The 23099-nt window shown below is 34.0% G+C and overlaps 1 protein-coding gene across 19 annotated transcripts in view; it reads left to right on the top strand.

Moving 5' to 3' along the window:
* ROBO2 (roundabout guidance receptor 2) overlaps positions 1–23099 on the top strand; it is a 1146283-nt gene that overhangs the window by 1051751 nt on the left and 71433 nt on the right. For all 19 annotated transcript variants that reach the window (XM_072967648.1, XM_072967644.1, XM_072967640.1 and 16 more), the window contains 6 exons: positions 3243–3414; positions 8134–8339; positions 12528–12609; positions 13049–13211; positions 14825–14991; positions 18116–18237. In XM_072967648.1, the coding sequence (XP_072823749.1) occupies positions 3243–3414; positions 8134–8339; positions 12528–12609; positions 13049–13211; positions 14825–14991; positions 18116–18237 (912 nt within the window). The remainder of the gene's footprint in view (positions 1–3242; positions 3415–8133; positions 8340–12527; positions 12610–13048; positions 13212–14824; positions 14992–18115; positions 18238–23099) is intronic.

Here is a 23099-nt window from a genome sequence, read left to right as displayed (position 1 = left end):
AACCTGAAAAAGGAAAGAATTCTAAAGCCATTTTCCCTCCTTACGATTATACAACCTTATAGCATGATTAAATGCACTGAAACTCATTTTCTTAATCTAAAATATGAGGCTAATACATTTTACTCCATGTAAGTTATGAAGATGACATGATTAAGTGAGTTTATATGTAAAAGTGCTTTACACATTGTGAAGGTTAGAAATGGGGAAAATGCAGAATGCACTTGCTTTCCCTTGTGTCCTGGCTGAAGTGGCAAGTTTGTGCTTCTGGTCAGGCTAGGGCTGCCAGGGCCAGAGGTGTCCCTCTGCCCGGGCACAGAGGCTCGCTCGCTCAGCACTGCTCTGGTCACCTCCGTCCCCAGCCCCACACAGTGCTGAGAAGGCTGGAGGGCATGAACCTGGAGAGCCCTGGTAGCTCGGCAAGATTCTTCCTCCTGCCTGTAGTTCCTCCCCTCCACCCCATCTGGGGGCTGTGAGGTCCATGAAGTTTCTCCCTCAAACCACAGATAGCATAATTATGCAAAGATATTATTTATTTATAAATGATATGAATATAATTATGTAAGTAATTTGATCGTTGTAAATTTACTCTTTAAATACATGTGTTGCATCAAATCCCATTCTAACATATCTTGTTATCATATAGATACAGCTACATCGTGTGTAAATCACATGTCCTAAAATAGCTCCAGGTTTATACATGCTATTGCATAAAATGTGTATTGGTCTTGTGGCCCAATAAACATGATATTTAAAGATGCTACATTGTGTTTTAATGGCTTTTGAACAAGGAATGTTCAAATAGCATTAAAGTCTTTTTTTTCCTGTTATTTGACAAAATGGCAGATAATTCCAGAGATATTAATCTCTGGGACTATTAGGTAATTTGATTTGATTATAATCTTAGGTCTGGTTTTCTTTTCTTCACCTATCTCCCTCACATCAGACAGAGGAAGAGAAGGAGGGAGAGAGGAAGGGAGGGAGGGAAGGAGGGAGAGGGATAGGAGACCGTGGTGAGAACAAAAGAGAAATGCTTGAGCAAATTGTAAATTTTCAAATCATGAATTGGGATACTAGGAAAAATAAGTTGGTCTTACTGTCTGCAGTATCCAATTTTTACCATGATCTATGACTGTTCATCAGTAGAGAGAGTTAAGAGCCTGGACTTAATGGTCCATATTCCTCAATATGTGCTGATAATGCCAATTAGCACTAATAGGATACAGGCACTTCAAGGCAAGAAGAGCACTGTAGAATTCCTGGGTTTTGCTTGTAATCCATTTTCTTTTGCCTATGTCATACAAGCAGGGAATAAAGATGATGGGTTAACCTCAATCATATGCCATTTTCCATGTCAACGAATCATTTAGAAGGTGGACTGGTAATACATTGTAGAGGAAGAGATCCCAGAGAGAATTAAGCCCATCTGATGTATTAGCGCTATGTAAATTAGTATTCTAATGGCTAATTGTAGGAAAGTGCACACTTTGAGTTATTGTATCATTTTCAAGTGGCTTTAAAATTTAGACCCTTCTCTTTAAGATGGTTTATTTCAGTAATATATTTGGATTCCACGGGAGAATTAGCTTGTTCTCAAATTGTGCTTCCTATGTATGAAAAAGTCTAGACTTATATATACTAATACAAATTTTATAGGGGGGCAATAGAATTTTGAAATTATATTCCTGACATGCTAGCAAACATCACTTCTTTTAGAAAGCATTTAATAACATGGTAATGTTTATGTAAAGTGGGCTTATAGTGCCCCACTTGAATCTAATAAAGTGGACATCCATCATGTTGCAATAAAGAGAAGAGCTTCTAATTAAAGTAGGACATCATTCTCAGGATTAAAGTCATTTGGTGTAATTGAAAAGTGTTAATACGCTATTTTATCCTCTTGCATTGGTATTACTTCAAGGGTAAAAACATTTTAAGGTGAAAATGTGTCTTATGCCTTTAATTGAATGTTATTACCTCCTGATTGTAACCTATTGAAACTGTTTAATTACAAACCTGGAAAATTAATTACTATATTGAGAAACAGATCCCAGAGGGTTATAATGTTCTTTTTTTGTAAGTAAATACAACATAAAAATGGATACATCCTTATTTATAATCCAACTTGAAAGCATATCTCAATATGATTTATTATACACAAATGTTTTTCTTAATCGAACAACAGTAAAGCAACATAGGTCATCCAAGTGAATGTTATTGCTCTCCTATAAGAACTTGCAAAATTTTGTGATTAGGCTACATGTATGTAATATGAGATATATAGTAAACTAATGCATTTTTTTAATTTTAAAAGGGTAATAATATGAAATTTTTTATCATATGCATACTTCAGAAACATCTCACATCTTTTTATTTTCAGTGATTCGGTTAATCTTGCTTAGATGGTAGCACTTCTACCTAGCTCCTTGCCTGTTACAACCTGCAGAAATCTCACAGCAGAAGTAGATTCAGCTGTCTCGGTGGCAGTGTCAGTTACACACACTTTTGAACATCTTTAGGAGAAATTCTGTTAATTACATCAAGTATGCAAAATGATCAGCAGAAAATATATTTTGCATTCTTTAGTAATATGCAGTTTACAAAACATAGTTAATGTTACATTCCAGATTCTCAAACATCTCATGAGTTGAGTCAGACAAGCATTATCATGCTTATTTTACAGATGAGGAAACCATATTTCAAAAATATTTGGAGGGGTGAATATAGCTCAGTAGTAGAGTACATGCTTAGCACGCACAAGGTTCTGGGTTCAATCCCCAGTACCTCCATTAAAAATAAATATATATGGTTCCTATATGACTGAAGTATGTGCTGCACACCAGAAATTGACACAATATTGTAAACTGACTATACTTCAGTAAAAATATATTAAAATAAATATATAAATAAGCCTAATTACCCACCCATCTCTGAAAAAAAAAAATTCAGTAACTCGCAGAAAGTCAGGGAGAGAGTGAAAGATTAAGGTAAAGACCTAGGTTTTTTTAGATGATTGTTCCTTCAACAAGAGCACACTCACTTCTTAGTGTACAGTATTTGCCCATGATTTAGAAAAACTTTCCCAGTGAAACTCATTGTGTGGCATTTAAACATTTCAATACCGTATTTTTAAATCTATGTATTTTCTTCTTTCAACCACGTTTCTACAACTGTGATAGCTGTTGTTAATATAATTTTCCTTCTAGGTGGGAAAAGAATATTGATAAAATTATTTGTTTCCATAGAACCTGCTCTTCCCAAACCAACCCCAACAGCCCAACAGTAGATGTTCTGTGTCACCAACGGGGGACCTTACAATTACCAACATTCAGCGATCCGACGCGGGTTACTATATCTGCCAGGCCCTAACTGTGGCAGGAAGCATTTTAGCAAAAGCTCAACTGGAAGTTACCGATGGTGAGATATTTTTAGATTTGTTTTAGGAAAATATTGATTTTTATTTCAAGATTCATATGAACCACATGAAATTTCTGATTTGTTAGTTACATCATTTAAATTAATGCTTATCTTCTAAGTTTGAATCTAGGTAAAATAATGTTTTTAATGGTTTCTAATTCTCCCTTATTTAATACCATTTACTTTCTCAGAGAACATATAATACAACCTATTTTATTCTTAAAAGTATAGTAATGAGTTATATAGAAATGTCATCTACATATTTTGATTTAATCTTATGGTGACATGATTGCTTCTAATGAATGGTAATAATTTTATTTTACTAGAGGACAAAAATGTCATCTTTAATATTATCAGTGGAAACAGATGAGTTTTTAGTTAGCTAATGACATTACGATATCCTATGGCTTTATAATTATACATTCACTAAGTTAAATTAATTAAATACCTTCCAAGTTATAAAGATGCTAAAATTATTCTTTTATTTGTACGTATGTACTACAGATCTCTACTGAAGCACCTGATTCATAGTGAAAGTTGAAGAAGATGTAGGGCTCTTCATAATCGGACTTTTTTCCCAAGAGCTTATTTATCATAATTGATAAGTAAGAAGCTTCAGATATTCAGTGAACCTCTGAGCATGAACTTAAGCCATATCCTTTGATATCTTAAGTTAAAAATTCTTGGAGGAGGATATAGCCCAGTGGTTAGAGTTCATGCTTAGCATGCATAAGGTCCTGGGTTCAATCCCCAGTACCTCCATTAAAATAACTAACTAAATAAACAAACCTAATTACCACCTCCCTGCCCTCACCAAAAGAGGCAAAAAAAAAAAAATCAACAAATATTCTCGTGCTCTTTTATATCTGTGAGATTTGTGGGGTAAAATATTTTTCCTCTGGACACTGGCTTCTGAGATAAAAGAGCTTTGGGCTGTGACCTCTCTGATTCTCTTCTTTCTCTGCTGAGCTTTCATACCATTCAAATTTGCATGTAGATTAAAAGGTCATTTAAAATTAATAGAAAGGCCATATTTTTTTAATGTCTGTCCATGGTATTGCCTGATTCAGCGCCATGTCAGGAATGGGAATAAATAGAACAGACAAACATTAGCTACGGGGACATTGAGTCGTTAATGGCCACACCTGCTGATGCTGCAGAGATTTACTGCTATGGGACTGAAAGAAGGCAGGTTCAAGGGGAATAGTGCTGAGAAATTCTTCCTTAGATGGGCAAGATCTTTGATCTTTTGTACCTCCATGTTTCTTTAAAAGAAATAAAATATAATTATTAATCTTTTTTTCAGTTCCTGTGTTTTCTTCTACTAGAAAAAAAATGTCTAGGTACATATACTTGGAAAATAAGATATTCTGGCCAATGCCTGTTTTATTCTGTGCTGCTATGAAACATTCCAAATATTTTGCTTAAGCACTGTGCTATAATCTGGCTGCTTATAGTATTTTACAAGAGACAGACTTTTTAAAATGTTTCTAAATGAAGTTGTTATGAAAAAGGCAAACCATATTTGTAGAAAGCAACATTGATGAATTAGAAGAGCCAGTGGGTGTGACTGATATGGTTCATGAAACAGGTGGATATTTGAAACTATGACTGATACAATAAAAAGGAAAACTTGTTTGGAGAACTTAAGTTTGTTGATGATGTAATCTCACAAACCACTAGTAATTCTAGCTTTGTTTCTGGAGTCAAATTTAAAAGAGTGATAAAGAAATTTAAATCAGATGACTGAGATGGCTCGAAACACTTTGTTACAACTGGCTTGAATATTAATTTCTACATTGATTTTTACTTAAGAAAGCAATCACAAAGTCAAGATCCTTTTGCAAGAACACTGAATAGAGGTTATAGAGTTATTGATTTTGACAATAAAGAAATCTGACTTCAAGACCTACACACACACACACACAAACACACATACACATTATTGTAAATAACTCTAAATGTTAACTTGCCACATTGGCCAATGACTTCAGCTTCTATTCATAGTTTTGAATTTTTCAGGTTGGTTAACAGTTTAATAATATGTAAGACATCATTTTCATTTTGAACATTTTTTGATATGATCCAGGGCAATTTAGAGCCAAATAAAAATTCCAATGCAGAATGGAAACATACGTCATGTTCAGAAAAAACATCTTTAGCAATGTTTCTGTTGTTACATTTTTGCACTTAGACTCCTTTCTTGGGAATATTTTTAACTCAAGGGCTCATATAAGATGAGATTGTTAATGGTGGTGAAAGATGCTGTTAAGTGATAATTTTACTGATTAAAGATAGAGCTAAGATGCTTTAACACTTGAATTTCAAAATATCCCCTTCAAAGGCCTTCGTATTAATTCACTAACACTTTTCTTCATTTCTTTTCTTCTACTCTTCTTTTTCTCTCAGAAAATTAGAAAATTGTAATGAAAATTCTGATTAGATCCAATAGAATCTAAAAGGACTGGAGAGAAGAAATGGATTTATATCTTATATTGACAATAAATGTCACATCATGATCTTATATGAATGGTTTATTGAGAATTTATAATGCATAGTTAGAGAAAACCATGGAATTGTTCACAGATCACTGGAAACCCTAAATGTTCATTTAACCTTTGACCTTAGTGTCATGGAAACTTGTGGTCATCTTTCACCCATAACATCCTTGAAACTGAAAATTCTTTCAGGCCAGGAGATTTTCAATTACTTTATTGATCAAATTCATTTAAAAGATGATGAGCTACTCATTTGGACAGTAAAAAAGAAAAAAAAAAAGAAACTAACCAGATGTCCATTGTCTATATGTAATGATTCCAGGGATATGACAATAAAAGCAGGTTACAACAATTCACTTGAATTCCATATAGATATTTAATTTAAAACAGAGAAGTAACATTATTTAAAATTTATTAAATAGTTTCTACTCTGGTAATGCAGGTCCATTTTTCTCACTGAATTTAAAATTATCCATAATATTTTGGAAATTGGACTTCTGTTTTTGACTCATGAAGAAAATTAATTTAATGAAACTTTCAATTTGAATACCTATTTGCATACCTATTGCTAGATGTGTCAGAATTGGTACAATATTGCATTTTCACATTCTCTGAAGATTATTTGACTTACTTCTAAAATGAAGAACCTGATAAAGAAAATTGGTGAACTAAATGACTCAAAGTTTTTGTAAAGGATACACAAAGAATATTTTTTCCTTAGGTTTTTATAAGGTTTTCTACATATGTACACCCACATTCTAATACATATTTTGATGTAGTATGTTTAGATTGATTCGAAGTCCAGTCTATCTTGACACACAGAAGACATATATCATAATCCTTTTTTAAAATCAAATTTGGTTGGCTTTCTCATGGTAGGCTCTGAAAGGGCTGTTTAATTTAATTTTTTCCCCAAAACTGTGAATTCTAGTAATAAAAATGTATACAGATTGAGAAATAGATAGTCATATAAACTAGTATTTATGGTAGACTAAGGAAATTATAGCATTAATAAGCAAAAAATATTTTTATTATGTACACTGTAGTGCAAGTTTACTTTCTTGAGAAAAGACACCTCTTCACAGTTGCTCAGCAATAACTCCACCATTTTTTCTTCTTGTGGAAGCTATACACATATATATTTTAATATTTTATATATATAATAAAGAGCATATTTGGATAATTAACCAAAATCTATGCAAAGTTTATGAAATTTCTCTTAAGAAATACTTCTTTGGACCTGGACATGTCAGTTTCATTATGAGGTGGTTTTCTAATGAACTGTAGGTGAAAACTTGCCTCCAATTGATTCCATACTTTCATTACCCATTTAAATAATGCTATACATTCTGATACACTTCCTAAATCATTATATAATACTTCTAAAGGCACTGATTACACTGCCACAAATCAATAGTTGATTAAAACAACACAGTGAACTAAGTTTATGAAATTATGGAAAATTTACTCAGTTGAACAAAGGAATTGATGTATGTATATATATAAACACAGATTTTTCATGAAAACCCCATTTTTGTCATGTCATAAATATGGTCTTAACTAGATTGTATTTTTTGCTTAATTGTATAGATGAATTAAATCATATCATCCAAATTATATTACTATAATCTAGAGTTCAATGTCACAATTTATATATAGTCTATATAGTTTATATTTATATATATAGTCTAATATTTTAACATCAGCAAAAATATTATGGTCTATATAAATGCAGCATGCAATTGGTGCTGTAAAGGTAAAATTATATATTGCACACATTTATAATAGAAGCAAAAGTGAAAATTGATGCTACTCATGTGATATTCCACAGGCTTTATTAAATATGCATAGGAGAGGTAAAATGACCATTTCATGAATGATTTCCATAAGCTCTCCACATTTCAATTTTAATACAATTAAGCCTTTCAGTAATACTAAGCCTTTCCAAGATGTCAGAATTTATCTCATCATCATCTTAACTATAGGCAACTCAAAGTAAGTTATAAGTAATAGTATGGCCTCACTAAAATATGTGCAGATGTATGTGTAGTATAGATAGATGATAGATACATAATGGATATAGAATATAGAGAAAAAATTATGCATAATATGTATGACTTTGGGGTTTTAATCTTATTTTTGATATAAGACTACCGATGATATAAAGACTACTGAATTTCATAAAAGTTAAAATATTCTGAAAATAATCTTTGTCCTTTAGTTTTGACAGATAGACCTCCACCTATAATTCTACAAGGCCCAGCTAACCAAACGCTAGCAGTAGATGGTACAGCATTACTGAAGTGTAAAGCTACTGGGGACCCGCTTCCTGTAATTAGCTGGTTAAAGGAGGGATTTACTTTTCTGGGTAGAGATCCAAGAGCAACTATACAAGAACAAGGAACCTTGCAGATTAAGAATTTACGGGTAAGTTATGTTGGACTTGTATTTGGATCTTCATCTCAATGTAGGTATGTGCTGTCTGAGGGAAAAACTGGGTTGTGATGTTAAAATCTTACATCCCTGCATATTTGCTGTACCTTTTATTATAAGCTATGTTGTTTCTTATTTTACAAATGACAAATTGAAATTAGAAGGAAGTTCATTGTCCTTATGTTAATCATAAGTTTATAGCAGATTTAGAAACTTTTTTGCCCCTTCACTCTAATCCATATGTATGCAATTGATGAAACTAAAAAGGTTAAATGCATGAAGTTAATAATAGTGATAGTATATTTAAAATAATTTGAAAGTGATGAATGCTCCTGATTTACTCTCATGAGCAAAGGAAGTTCACAAAGAAATGTGGATAAATTGACTCAGCTAAACAGTTATATGGAAAATAACCTAGAGATGAGGCCGATAAATACATAGCAAGCAGGTTTGACTAGCTGGTAGAGAATCTTATATTTTAGGTTAAGTTGCTGTGGAGTTTAGATTTAAACCTGTGAACAAGAACAAGACATTGCTAGTCTTATAACAGGAGATGACATTATAGAAAATGACCATTCCTGCCAACTTAAGAAGTTAGACTTGCTTCAGGAGCAACTCAAACTAAATGTTTATTTCTGAATATTGTACTACCTGTCTACTGCTGCGTAGCAGTTTTAGAAAACACTTAGAGGTTCAAAGCAACACACACTTTTATCTCATATTTTCTGTTGGGGTTAGGAACCTGGGCATGGCTTAGCAGGGCCTTCTGTTTCAGGGTCTCACAAAGCTACAATCAGAGTTGTAGTCTCATCTGAAAATTGGCTGGGGACGGATTTGCTTCCAAAGGACATGACTGTTAGCAGAATTCGGTTCCTTATGGCTGTCAGACTGGTGATCTCAGCTTGCTTTCTGTTGACTGAAGGCTGCCTTCAGTTCCTTGCCATATAAATATTCCCAGTGTGATTGCTTGCTTCCTCAGTCAACAAGGAAGAGAGTTTCCTGGCAAGATAGGCATTAGACTCCTATATAACATAATCACAAATGTGACATCTTGTCCCCCTTGCCATATTCTATTGGCCAGAAGTAAGTCAGCAAGTCCCCCATATACTCAAGGTGAGGGATTACATAAGGTGTGAGTACCAGCAGGATGTTCTCATGGAGGCCACTTGCTCTCCACAAGTATATTCAATCCATTCAACCAAATATAGAAAACCTCCTCTCAATGTAGCAAGTACATGCTAAAGCCCAAGAGTATGTCAGATTAGTCACAAGACTGGGAATGAAAGCCAGAATTAGGATGCTTGATGTGCTAGTGCATGGAGAACAGTTGATTGAAAATAATTCAGTGGAAGAACAATTAGTAGAATCTAGAATCTAGGAATACATTGGGAACCAAGATGTTAAAAACAAACAGATAAACAAAAAGGTGCTGAATTTTCCCAGAAGCCAGAAGAGGAAGATAAAATATTTTTACTACCTATATTTTCAAATGATCACAATGGGGAGTGTTCTTTTCTTACAGTGTAAATTATTTAATAATTACATGTTCATCTGGTGTGTAGACTACAGATACATAACAAAAAGGAAGACTGACTACTTTTGCTGTGCACGCGCACAACACACACATACACAAATTCAAATCTTTACTCTGTTAATATAGTGAAAGTATGTCATTTTTTCATTTTAATTTTGACACAGGCATTAATTATTACTCTAAACAAAGTAAAGTAATACGAATTTTTATGCTGTCTTTTTATTGATTGTAAATTAATTGCTAATCTTCTTTGAACAAAATGGGAGTTATTAAAAAATTAATGCCACCTCTCCTTGAGTAAACAATTTAACTTCTGTCTGTGAGCTAAAGGCAGACTTGGGCCATGGAGGTTAATGCATTTCCACTGTACTGCTGAATTAAAGAGTGTGTTTGAATAGTTAAGATCCCCAGTAGTGTTTGAAAGAAGCAATTAAAGGTGGGCGCTTTATGATGTCAAACAAACTTTGAGCCCTCTGTCAGGATTCTGAGTTGTCTTTCTGAGATGCAAGCTCCTGGGGGCTTGTCTGCAGCCAAGTACACAAGGAGAAAATAGGTGATGGAGTGTGCCAGCACGTTAGTCTCTTTTTCAAAACCCTTGGTTAAGGATAAAAGGAGAAGGATGGAAAAGATATGGAGTGCTCATGAGCAGAAGAGATGTTATTTTAAGTTAAAGGTATAAAAATGAATGTGGTGATGACAATGATGAGAGCGTGAGCTTTAAGCAATGATATTTAGGCATTTGATACCGCTTTTCATAAACTCCAAAATGGAAACATTGTTATTTTCCTGTCAGATGACTGGCTTTAATGGGAAATAAAATGTTTTACAGTACTTCGTTGGTACAGTCAAGATAGGGTTTCTCTAGGTCTTATTCCTTTGTGTCTCACTTTCTTTCCCAGTACTTAATGCAAAGAGGGAAAGACAGTGTGATGAACGCTGTGTTCTCATAGTCCAGGTAATTGGTAACTGAATCTGTTTCTTTTGAGAAATAGAATATTCCAATACTCATTAAAACATACCTACCACAGCTAATGTCAGCCTTGTATCTCCACACAATGACAAAGAGATGCAGTTAAGAAACATTACCTACATATTCTTCTTTTAGCATCTGCACATAATAACAAGTGCTGCATTTTAGTTCAACAGCCATAATAAAATGCAAATTCTTTACTCTTTCACAGACCATATTCAAATGAACATCCCATTAAAACCCAACCTTGGCTCATTACATTTAGTTTGTGAGTGATGCTTCTTAAATGCAGAGATTTCTAATGACTATAATGCGTGCACAGCCACATTTAAAAAACGGCTCTTTCTACAATGGCTATCCCCCATCATCCCTCTGTATAATAGAAGACAATTGTACAGAGATAATATGGCAAAGAATGACATGCCAGAGCAATTTAAAACTTAAGGTAAAATACATAACGACATTTAAAATCAATTAAAGTGGTGGAACGGCAGTAACATCCAGGCACTAATGATTTACCCGAGAATCAATTGTGGAAGGTTGAGTCATCAATACACTTACATTTTGAACCCGGCAGATATTATATTCCATGAACTCCCATATTTCATCAACAATTAGATTCATGTTCATCACAGAATTTTAATTCTACATCTTCTGCTCTGTTTTATTCTGTTTGGTCATCAGTTTCTCTTCCCAGTCTCACTTTTCCTTCACCCCTCGTCTAACGTGAATGAATGTTGTTTGCAGTGTAAGCCAGTGGGACTCAGCCACAGGGAGGATTTTTGATTTACATCTTATTGATCTTGGGGTTGTTGTCAAGGTATAATCACAGAGTCAGTTTTGTGCCTTTGACATTTAAAAAAAGGGAGCCTTGATTAGATTATCAACTATCTCTCAAAGTATTTTGCAGCTCTTCAGTGAGTAATGAAAACATTTTAAGTAATCAACAAATGACAACTTTAAGTATGCTTTCATAAGAGTTATATATTAGATTAGATCGATGACCCCTTTCAGCTCTAAATTACAATGATTCCATAGGTATTGCTTTTTTTGTCTTTAATGATACAATTTCATACCATTCACTGTTACACTGCTACAGTTTTAATATAACTGAATACACCCGTTAAAAGGAAAGATTTAGTTTTCCTTTAAAAAACTTTTTTCTTCACTTTTTTCCATGTCTCTAAAAATAAAGGAATGGTTGCCCCCCTGTTAGCTCAGTGCTTGTTTACTCCTGGGTGCATTTTATTGTTTGAAATATAGTTTATTGACGACAGGCAGGACAACTGCATTACTGATCTCTGAATGTTTACAGGATTCTGAAAAATTCTGTCCTGGGTTGACCACATCTAACTCTGACTCAGTGAAGCCCCAACATAAACTGGAGTTAAAAGATAAGAAAGAGTATTGCTGTGGAGGCAAGAAAGAAAAAAAAAACCTAAATTTTACCAAACAAATAGCATTTAGTTATAGAAATATAATAAAAATCTCTGAATCACTATTATGCATTATGTGAGTTTATTTTAACATTTTATGTGTACATGTAATTGACTTTAATGTATACTTTGGAAGGCTGATACATCACATTTTAGAAATCAAATATTGCCTTGTTAACATTGATTAATTATTCTACAAATTAATTAAAACAATTTAATTCTCTCCCTCCTATGCGCACTAGACTTCTGACACTGGCACTTACACTTGTGTGGCCACAAGTTCAAGTGGGGAGACTTCCTGGAGTGCTGTGCTGGATGTGACAGGTGAATTCTTTATGAATTATTATTATTATAGAAGAAATGTCGAGCCAATTTGAGTGATTAGCTCATTACCAAATAACAAGTTAAGGAGAGATCAAGATTTTAATTCATTGAATGTAAAAACTAGGCTTTATGCCACTTTTTAATTTCAGTACCACTTTGGTCTATAGCATTGCATATATGAAATTTAATACATTTGTCCTTGATAACCTTGTTATTTTATTTCTCTGTCTAGTGAACAAACACTTCAGTGATTATATGTGAAAGTAAATATTTACTAATATGTAAGGAAAAGCAAGTATTCACTTAGATACTTTTGACTCATGAAAATGAATTGTTTACTGTCTAGTACAAATTCTTTAATAGACTATTTTCCCTCTCATAAGCATTATTGTCAGCTTTTGCAATCAGAAATGAAGCTTTTTCTGTTTGTCCTCTACAGAGTCTGGAGCAACAATCAGTAAAAATTATGATTTAAATGACCTGCCTGGACCACCATCCAAACCACAGGTCACAGATGTTACTAAGAACAGTGTCACCTTGTCCTGGCAACCAGGTACCCCTGGAACCCTCCCAGCAAGTGCATATATCATTGAGGCTTTCAGGTAGGGGACAGTTCCTTTTTCTCCATTGGGTTTTTGCTTTAGCTCCTATATCCTAAAATCTCAAGTGAGCTATTGTACTGTTTTATTTTAAGGACACTTGTAATCAGTGCATTTTAAGAATATATATTTTATATCTGACTTTATTCAAGGTTCGACTTTAGCTGTATTCTTCATTCATGACTTAATTATAAGATTAAATATGTATTACCCATGCCTAAGTCTGTAGGGATGTATTTATGACATAATCACTTTGCTCTTTCCTTTACCCTGACCATTGGGATTTAAGATGAGAATTTTGGCTTTACACTAAGCAGAAAGCAATTTAAATTAGGCACAGGCACTTTTTAAGTTATGCAACATTTATTGAGGCATGGAACCTTGGAAATTTGCTTGCTAATAATTAGAGCGGAATTTAAAATAATTCCAATGTTTTTATGCTATATATTTGAATACACATATTGGCTATGCCTAAGAGAAAATTAAAAACTGCAACTAAGGGATTGATTACATGTACTTGTGACTGCTGAACAGAAAAGACAGGTCCAATTGTTATTTGAAAGAATTGCCATTCATTTAAGGATATAGACTATAAATTGGCAAATACCATTATAAAATTATTTTATGAGAATTTGATGAAATAGATATACAAATAGGAAAATGTAGCTTTACTGTCAGTTTCAATGTGTTTCTGTTTGCCATTATAAATATAGTGATAGCCTCTGTTCTTTTTAAGCTTTAGGACAAATCATCACTTTTATTTTAGGCTTCCCTGATTTAATAAAGTTAATGACCAATGCATAGTTTTCAAATTTCAAAGTAGTATTTTTTTCCTATAATTTTCATGCTTAGATGCGTAAGGACTTCTGAAAAATAAGCAGGCAGCCCTAAAAAAATCACATTTTCTCCTCATTCTAAACAAAAGCAGCGTTTGACCTTAGACAAAATGTTACAAACTGGCATCCTATCTGTAAATGGCTGTTAAGGGGGTCCACACATACAGAGTCAGAGATATTTCACCGTTCTGAGATGAGAAATCACAATACTGTGTAATGTACAATTTTATTAAAACTGTGACCGAGGGAAAATATTCATTACATGCTTCCTTTCTTCTTTTACAGATATGTAGTTTTAGAAGGCTCTATTATAATATTGCATGTGGAATTGATGCAAAAGAAAACACAGCTTGTAACAGGAAAATGTATTGGCATAACTTACTCTGTAGTCCATTTATTCTTTCTACAGGTTAATTCTTTTCAAGGTATATATATACATTTACGAGGACCATATTTATTGTATAAACTTGATGTTGTGATCTTGGCCTCTGTTCCTTTTACAGGTATTCATTTAGTGGGCTGCTGTGCTTTAGCAAAGGGCTATCACATCTCCTGGGCTGAGTTTAATTTTGTTGTGCATGGCACTTCCGTTAGGTGGGCTCGGCTTTGTTGTTGAATAAACTGAAACCATCCAAATGTTTCATTTATTGGGCTGAACACTTCAAGCGTTGTGTGTGTGTGTGTTTAATTTTCAGCCATTAACCTTTGTCATTGATACCCAACTCCATTTCCAAGACCCTTATGACTGCTCTTTAAATGAAATTTCTGTTCATGTTTCAGCCAATCAGTGAGCAATAGCTGGCAAACAGTGGCAAACCATGTAAAGACCACCCTCTATACAGTGAGAGGACTGCGGCCCAATACAATTTATTTATTCATGGTCAGAGCAATCAACCCCCAAGGTCTCAGCGACCCAAGTGCTATGTCAGATCCTGTGCGCACACAAGGTAATTTCAATAGCTGTAAACAAGACTGGCTCTAGAAGGAGGCATTAAATAGATCTTTAAGGACAAAGGAATTGTAGGACAAAAGATAAATGCGTCCTCATTGCTCATGAGAATGTTTCGCTAGACCTGATCTAGTGAGAGAGAAGAGAACTTGCTGTTCACCTTGGTGAGTATGTCCCCTTTCTGGAGCTATTTAGGGTCTACTTAGTAACAAAAAAGGAACAAAATAAGTGGGAACAATTACACAGTGAACGTGGATCCACTAAGTTAGGGCTTTACACGATTTCAAAGGGAGGAAAAATGTTTCTTCTTCTTTGAAATTAATTATACAATAGCAAAAAGTGATCTTTAATGGATAATATGCCCAGTTAGAGATATCAAAATTACTACCTGTGGTTCAGGAGTTGTGTTTTTATAGTGCTGTGGGGCTCAAGGTGTGGTTCCCACAGAAGCAGCATCTGCATCACCTGGGACCACATTAGAAATGCAGGTTCTCAGGCCCTAACTCGGAAGCTCTCCGGTGCAGCCCAGCAGTCTGTTACAGTGCCCTCCAGGGAATGCTGATGCTCAGGTTTGACAAGCATCGCTACAGTGTATTTTATTAAACCACATGTTTAAAGGAAAAGTTTGTTTCAGAAAGCAGTAAATCAAGCTTGCTTTCAGAGGTAATCAGTTCTTTTGGCTAACTAAAAAAAAACTCCACTCAGAATATTATCATATAAGTTCAAAATGGAAGATTTCTGATCTCATCTTTAGTAGCCTGTCTCTTCAAACTAAGTCCAGGGGTTAATATGGAATGTTGAATTATAATTTCCCTTCTTACTGGTAGAGGAGAGGAATGAATAAAATAGAAATTGTGGCTTTATTATTTGTTAAAACTTACTTCCCACAGGGTTCTTAAGAAAGGGTTAATTATTTCTTATTTGTAAAAGTCTTTGAACAAGATATAATTCAAAGTAGTATTTTTATGCTATGAAAAGCACCATACAGCCATAAAATATTATTATAATTACAATGTAGTTCTGTGATAGTAACTAGCATGCTATTATAATAGAGAAGGGTGCCTTAAAGGAATCAAGTCAAATAGTCACCACGTGATTTTGCAACGTTGCTGACATGATGACAGTCAAGGGAGGAGGGGATGCCACTTTGCTATTGTTCTCTGAGCAGTAATGTGATTAATTTTCCATGATGATAAAGGGCCTGTAGGTAAAGAACCTGTCTCCAGAGAAAGAAAAAGTACAACAGGGAATTTGAAGATCTGAAACTGGTTCTGTTTCACCTTGCCTGGATCCAGTTGCGTTTAGTGCATCTGAATTTAATGAGTAAATTAAATTATTGAACTTGAAAAGGAAGAGGTGTGCGATTTTAAGTCAAGAAATTGTAGTACCCAGATCCTTTCCACCTGTGTAGATAGAGATAGTTTTTGTGCGGAGCTGCTACAGCAGGTGGGGAGATCACAGTGGGAGGACTTGGGTGTGATTAAATCCCATGGCCTTCCTAATCACTCAGTAACAGTGCCAGTCACTAAATCTTGACTCCTAATATAACTCCTCGGTGAAAAGGTCAAAAAAGATTAATGAAAAGTTGTTTGTGATTTGGCTTGTTCCAGTCGAGAGACTATATAGAGTAGAAGACTTACGTTCTCTTAACAGACATTTAATAGGAAAACTCATGTTTTGTGTCTGAACGTCAGAATCATTTTTGACATGACACTTTCAGCAGCTTTGTGTTCTGCAAAGCACTTCTTTGCAAAGAACAGTATGCTGTGTGAGGTCTTATTTTTCAAAGATATTAAATATCATAGGACTTAGAAATTTCTTATTTTAGTAAGGCAGCAAATATTTATACCATCAACATTAGAGTAGACCATAGATGTACCAGCAGATTGATATTATTCACATAATATTAATATATATACATATATATGTATGTTTTCTAAGTCCAGTAAAACTCCACTGTTCACGCTAATCATGAAAAAAAAAAGTGGAACTAGAAAAGGTTAACAAAATGCAGTTTCCAGTTATTTGTGTCCCAGTTTAAGTTAGTGCTCCCAATTTGAGTTATGGCTGAGATGTGCACTTAAAAATATTTTTGCGAGTGTGGCATTGTGGCCCGAGAAAATAGGATAAAACAAGATTAAGAAAATAAATCATTTTAAATTGGACCTCCTTCCTTAAATAAGGTGATTGAAGAAAAAAATATCAATATTGCAGTGTACCAGTTAAAGAAATTGATTTGAGTATGTGTGAAATTCAGTTTTTGATATCAATTTGGTGGACTTGGATGTCTATAATTTATCTTTTTTTTTCCTTAATGGGTACATAGAATCTAAACTATTGTATGGAAAACAGAGTAGTATTTAGGTAAATGGTGAATAGCGGGGCAGACCAGTATATGGCTGAGTGTATCATTCTCAACATCACAATTCTTCCCCCTCCCACCTCCCCACCATCACTTCCAAAATACAGCTGCATTATTTTTTGTTGGATATTGGAGAACTGTTCAGAACTTATTACATAGAGCATTTTATCAGTCTTTTAAATTGGTCAGTCAAAAATATTTTTGTGAATTTGGGAGGATTCTTCCCCTTCTTACCCTCACTTTGTTTACCTTTAGTAACATAATTCACTTCCCAGTCCTACTGATTACTTTCCCTTCCACACTCCCAGACTGAAATAGGTCAAGGAGGAGGAACACACACTCTACAAATTGGGAAAAGGGATTGAACAAATTCCTAAACAGCAATTTTCAGGTCTGGCCCCATTAACTGCTTAGGAGAGTCCTTCGATATGCCAACATTCATAGAAAACTGAGGTTTCTAAAGAAATCTTACAGCACATACTTTATTCTTTAAGAAGAAATAATAGATCTTTTACAATTATATACTGAAATTAGAATGAGGAATTGCAAACACTCTTATTAGTATTATTTTAGTGAAGATAAATATCACCTCTCAAATTATATCCTAGTATATGGTAAAGACCATGTATTTTAATGATGTTCATCACAAAGGGTTTTTTATTGTTGCTGCTGTATTTCTAATGGCATAATACTGGCTTATATAATATATATTGGAATTTCACTATGAACTTTTAAAAATTGGGACTGGTTATCCCTGTAGATATCAGCCCACCAGCGCAAGGAGTGGACCACAGACAAGTACAGAAAGAACTAGGAGACGTCATTGTTCGCCTTCACACTCCGGTCGTACTGACTCCCACCACTGTTCAAGTCACGTGGACGGTAAGTTTTTAAAAACAATCTTAATGCTAGTCTCTTTTATTCATTCAAGAAAACAAACTAAAAAGGAAAAGGCAAATAAACTGACTGAAAAAAAAATAGTAGTAAAATCCTCACCATTTAAAATCAAGGTGTCATGAATGGCAAAAAAGGAAAAAAAAATTAAAAGATAAAAGATTATGTACATAGAGTAAAAGTAGATTGCAGTATAAACATAATATGTTCTGTCTTATGAGCTTTTAAACTACCCTGTTAATATATAATTAACAAACCAGAGTTAAAGTGTACAACTCATTATTTTTTGGTATCTTTGCAGAGTTGTGCAATCACCAGAATCTGATTTTAGAACATCACCCCAAGATGAAACCTTTTCCCCATTAGCAGTCACTCCACCGTTCCTCCTACATTAGCCCTTTGCAACCACTAATCTGCTGTCTGTATAAATTTACCTATTTCTTTCATATGAATGAAATCATGTACTATGTGACCTTTCGTGTCTGGCTTCTTTCACTCAGCTTGATGTTTTTGAGGTCCATCCATGTTGCAGCATTTATCAGTACTTTGTTCCACAGTATAGATATATCACATACATCTGTTTATCCATTTATCAGCTGATTCATCTGTGAGTTCTTTCCACTTTGGGCTATGATGAATGATGGTGCGATGAACACTTGTGTACAAGTCGACATATATTTTCATATCTCTTGGCATATACTTAGGAATTGTTGAATTAAGCTCTCTGTTTAGCATTTGGATAAACTGCCAAAATGTTTTCCAAAGTGTTTTCACAATTTTATGCTTCCACCAGCAATATTTGAAGATTTCACTTTCTTCCAGTCCTTGCCAGTTTCTCCCACATCCTCACCAACACTTACCAGCCTCTTTTTGATTATTGCCATTCTAGTGGGTATGAAGTGGTATACCACTGTGGTTTTGATTTGCATTTTTAATGACTAATGAATTTTGACTCTTTCTGTGCTTCTTGAACATTTGGATATTTTCTTTAGAGAAATGTCTGTTTAAAATCTTCTCATTTTTAAATTGAGTTGTTTGTCTTCTTAGTATAGTCTTTTGTAAGAGTTCTTTATATATCAGATACAAATTCTTTATCAGATACACAATTTGTAAATATTTTCTCCCAGTCTGTGGGATGTTTTGTGCTTTCTTAAGGATGTCATCTGAAGCACAAAAATATTCTAATTTTGATGAAGTTTTCGTCTGAATTTAAATTAATCATCTTTACATTCTTTTAGCTGAACCTCCTCCAGCAGTACCAAGCAAAAAATATATAATTTTAAAAATTTTGCATATGTAGTAAAAAAATTAATATGTTTTAAGAAATAAATTGATATTTTAATATATGCTAAGAATGTTCAATTCCATGCACTATTAAATATCAACCTGCCAATGTTATTTCAGAATGCAAAATGTTTTCACCTCATGATAGCCACTGCAGTGAAAACAATAAATAGCATAAAAATAGCCATATTTCTCCTATTAGAGACTATTAACCCTTGTACATGGGTTTATGTCTATGTGTGTGTCTGTGTTTTGTGAAAACCCTGATAATGGTCTTTCTTGTGCATAATAACAGGTAGTGTCAACTTCTCATTTGTGCCTGAGACTTCTCTATTATAGCCTCTAAAAATCCTAAGGAAATATATCGGGATAATAAAAGCTCTCTGTATATGTGGTAGATCATGTATACTGTACAGGTAATGGTCACTTGAGTTAGTGATATCTAGAAGAATTTCACTTTAATTACATTGGCAAGAAAGTGTGTATAATTATGTCTCTCTTATTGTTACTGTTCTTGTGGTAGGAGAAGAATGACTGTAAGTCAGAAACAAAGGATTTTTCCCCCACTTAGTGTCCAAATTTTTTAAGGAAATAACTATTTCACCCATTTCCATCAATTCCTTTAACCCGGAAGTTGAGAAAAGAAAACTGATTATTTTTTATTAGTTCTTAACTATATTTGAAATACAAAACACAGTGAAGAAAATTATTTCAGTGTCCTTTTAATAATAAATCCATTGAAAAAATTCAGTTCAACAAGCATTTTTTGAGGACCAATTTTTTACTAGATGTGGAGGGATGCTATATAAAGAGACAGAAATCTACTTGAGAAAAATGTGGAAAATTTTAATGATGGTACACAGAAAGTAAGAGCCATAACTGATATATACACATCTTACAAACAAAGATCAGTCAAAGAGGAAGTGAGTAATTCTATCCCCAGGTATCAGAAACCAAATTACCACTTATCTACATCTATATGCGGAAATATGGAGGCATGACTGTATTAGAACAGAAGAAACTAAATTAACATTTAAGGCTGTTTAGTTCAAATCTATAATTACATAAAAGGAACAATGCAGACAGGTTGAGCAATGTTTCCACATCTAATTATAGGTAAAGATAGGATTAGAATTTCCTTAATCTAAATCTGTTTTTTGTGTTTTTCACTTTAAACATAAACTGCAGACAAACATTAGTTCAAAGAAATGCCTTTTAATAGTTGAATTTCAACATATGATCCTGGAGTTAGCCTGTGAGTACAAAACTGGATAATGCTTTAACAAAAATAAAACTAAGTTTATAGTGTTTTAAGGGTAATTATGATTACCTAAGATGACATGGTTTCTAATTTTATTTTGGATATAATTTCACATAGACGGATTCTGTTTTCTGCATAGAATGGTTTCTATTCTTCTGCTCCCATGAAGGGAACATAATGACCTCATCATGTTTCCAATGGCACAGAAAGCGTATTATCTGCCATGCCTCTTCCGTCTTTCTGTAGCTTTGGTTAGATACAAAACTAACAAAGCCAAGGAAGTGGTTGTATTTTTTAATAACAGATTTTCCTTCATTCTCAATTGAAAAAGTCTTCTCTGCTTTGTTACGAGTTTTGAAGAGGCTTCTTTTTTAAGCTGCTTCTAAATGTGGGAATTGTTTGAGTAAGAATCTGTCATTATGTTTATGAAGTTAATCACTCTTAAAGTCACAGAGTTTAAAAGAATAAATAAAATCAGATCAAAATTGCAGGTCAGTAATGTGGGAGTTCTTCCAAGAGAAGGACCTTGTCATATTCATCTCTATATCCCAAGAAACTTGTCATTACTTATTTGCATAGCTCTCTCCCTCATGAACTTGACTTTGGTGAGTCTGAAGTTCATGCTTTCGTTTCTGTTTTTTCAGAGCAGAGCATTTATTATGAACTACTTTTTCAATGACTGTCTGTTGAGTGATCAAATCAGTTGTTTCCATACATTTTAATTTTTTTTTTACTTTTAAAAAAGAAAGTGTTCAATTGTATCACAAATTTCCCGTGAATTTGTAGTTACACATGCTATAAATATGTATGTATTTGAGCAATAAATTTAGTGAAATAAAGTTAGGCTAGAGGTTTGATCCATTGCCAAAGAAATAACTAAATATTTTATTTTTGTGTCTTATTTTCAGCTTACCAAATGTATATGTTCTTCAAGTTCTCACATTGTTAGTATTTGAGTTACAGACACGTTGATGTTTGAGGGAAGGGATATATTCCCTGCCTATGTATTTAGACTGGGGACCAGATGATGTGGTTTGTTAGGAGTTGGCAGGATTCTGCTACCAGACACATAGGACATTTAGATGGGCAAGACCATCCTCCTGGCCCACAGGCTAATCTTGAAGCATCAGTAGTTAGTAAAGGCTGCTTTCTCAAAATGACTGCTCTTATGAGGGTAGGCAAAAATGATGAAAATGATTGTTTCATGAAGAAAATAGCAATGAATCTCTTATTTTGAAATGATTATTCTAATTTGTGTGTGTTCTGTTTTTATTAAAGGACAGAAAGAATGACAGGCCCCTTGCCCCTTAAACATCACAGCTACTGGAGTTGAAAGAGCGCTTTGGCAAACTGGTATTTCAGAACTTAGTTAAATACAGATCAGTTCCTTAGCAGCCTAAGCCCACCAAAGAAAATTCACTTTGAATTTTCAGTATAGATGGAAATTTTTTTAATTGAAAAGATAGATATTGAGCATCTCATTTTAAACCTTTTAATGAAAGTGCTGATTGAGGACCACATACCAGCCCCCTTGTTTAGCATCTTCCTTACTTAACAATGGTGCTTTATCATTGTGCATCTCTAAGACTTGCAAAGTGCTTTAAACAATGTTAATCATTTAATTGCTTCTGTGCCCTTGTAATATGGACATTATTTGAGCAAACTGAGTAAACTGAGGCTCAGAAAGTTTAAAAGGCTAAGCCTCAACTGAGACTTTACAACTTGAAGACAAACTCTCTTCTTTCCACGTTTTGCTTAAGACAACCATTTTTTTGATTTCAGAAAATACCAATTTTTTTCAAATTCTATAAACCCATAGATTTGTAGCCAGACTCTGATTATAATCAACTCTAAAAGAAAATCCTCTTTCCTGTAATCAGAATGTTAATAAAACTAGTGACAAGCACATGGTTCAACTTGAAAGTGACCACTTGTCAAAATACGCTCCCAGTCAGTGGTGTAGAACACATGTCCCCCAAAGGCCTGCCTGTTTTTTTTAAAGGTAACATGCAGCATTTTTATTTTTGCTTCCACCTATAACAACAAATTTCCTCCTGGAAAGAATGTATAGCAACCACTCAAGATCAAGTTAAACTATTTAGCTATTAAGTCGGCCATTAGAACATACTGGTTGAAGGGAGTAGATGCTGAAGTGAGCAAAGCAATGTTGTGTAGTAAACATTAGCTTCATAAAGTCCCTAAAACACTTAATTAATGAAAACCAAACATGGATAAAACCAATTTACCCTGATTTACAGACTCCCTTCATCTGGAAACAGCTGCTTAATGTTCTCCTTAAAAACAC

The sequence above is a fragment of the Vicugna pacos genome, chromosome 1 (assembly GCF_048564905.1).
Source record: "Vicugna pacos chromosome 1, VicPac4, whole genome shotgun sequence".
NCBI classification, from domain to species: Eukaryota; Metazoa; Chordata; class Mammalia; order Artiodactyla; family Camelidae; genus Vicugna; species Vicugna pacos.
The sequence above is the reverse complement of the archived record's forward strand: the minus strand, read 5'-3'. Positions and strand labels throughout refer to the sequence as shown.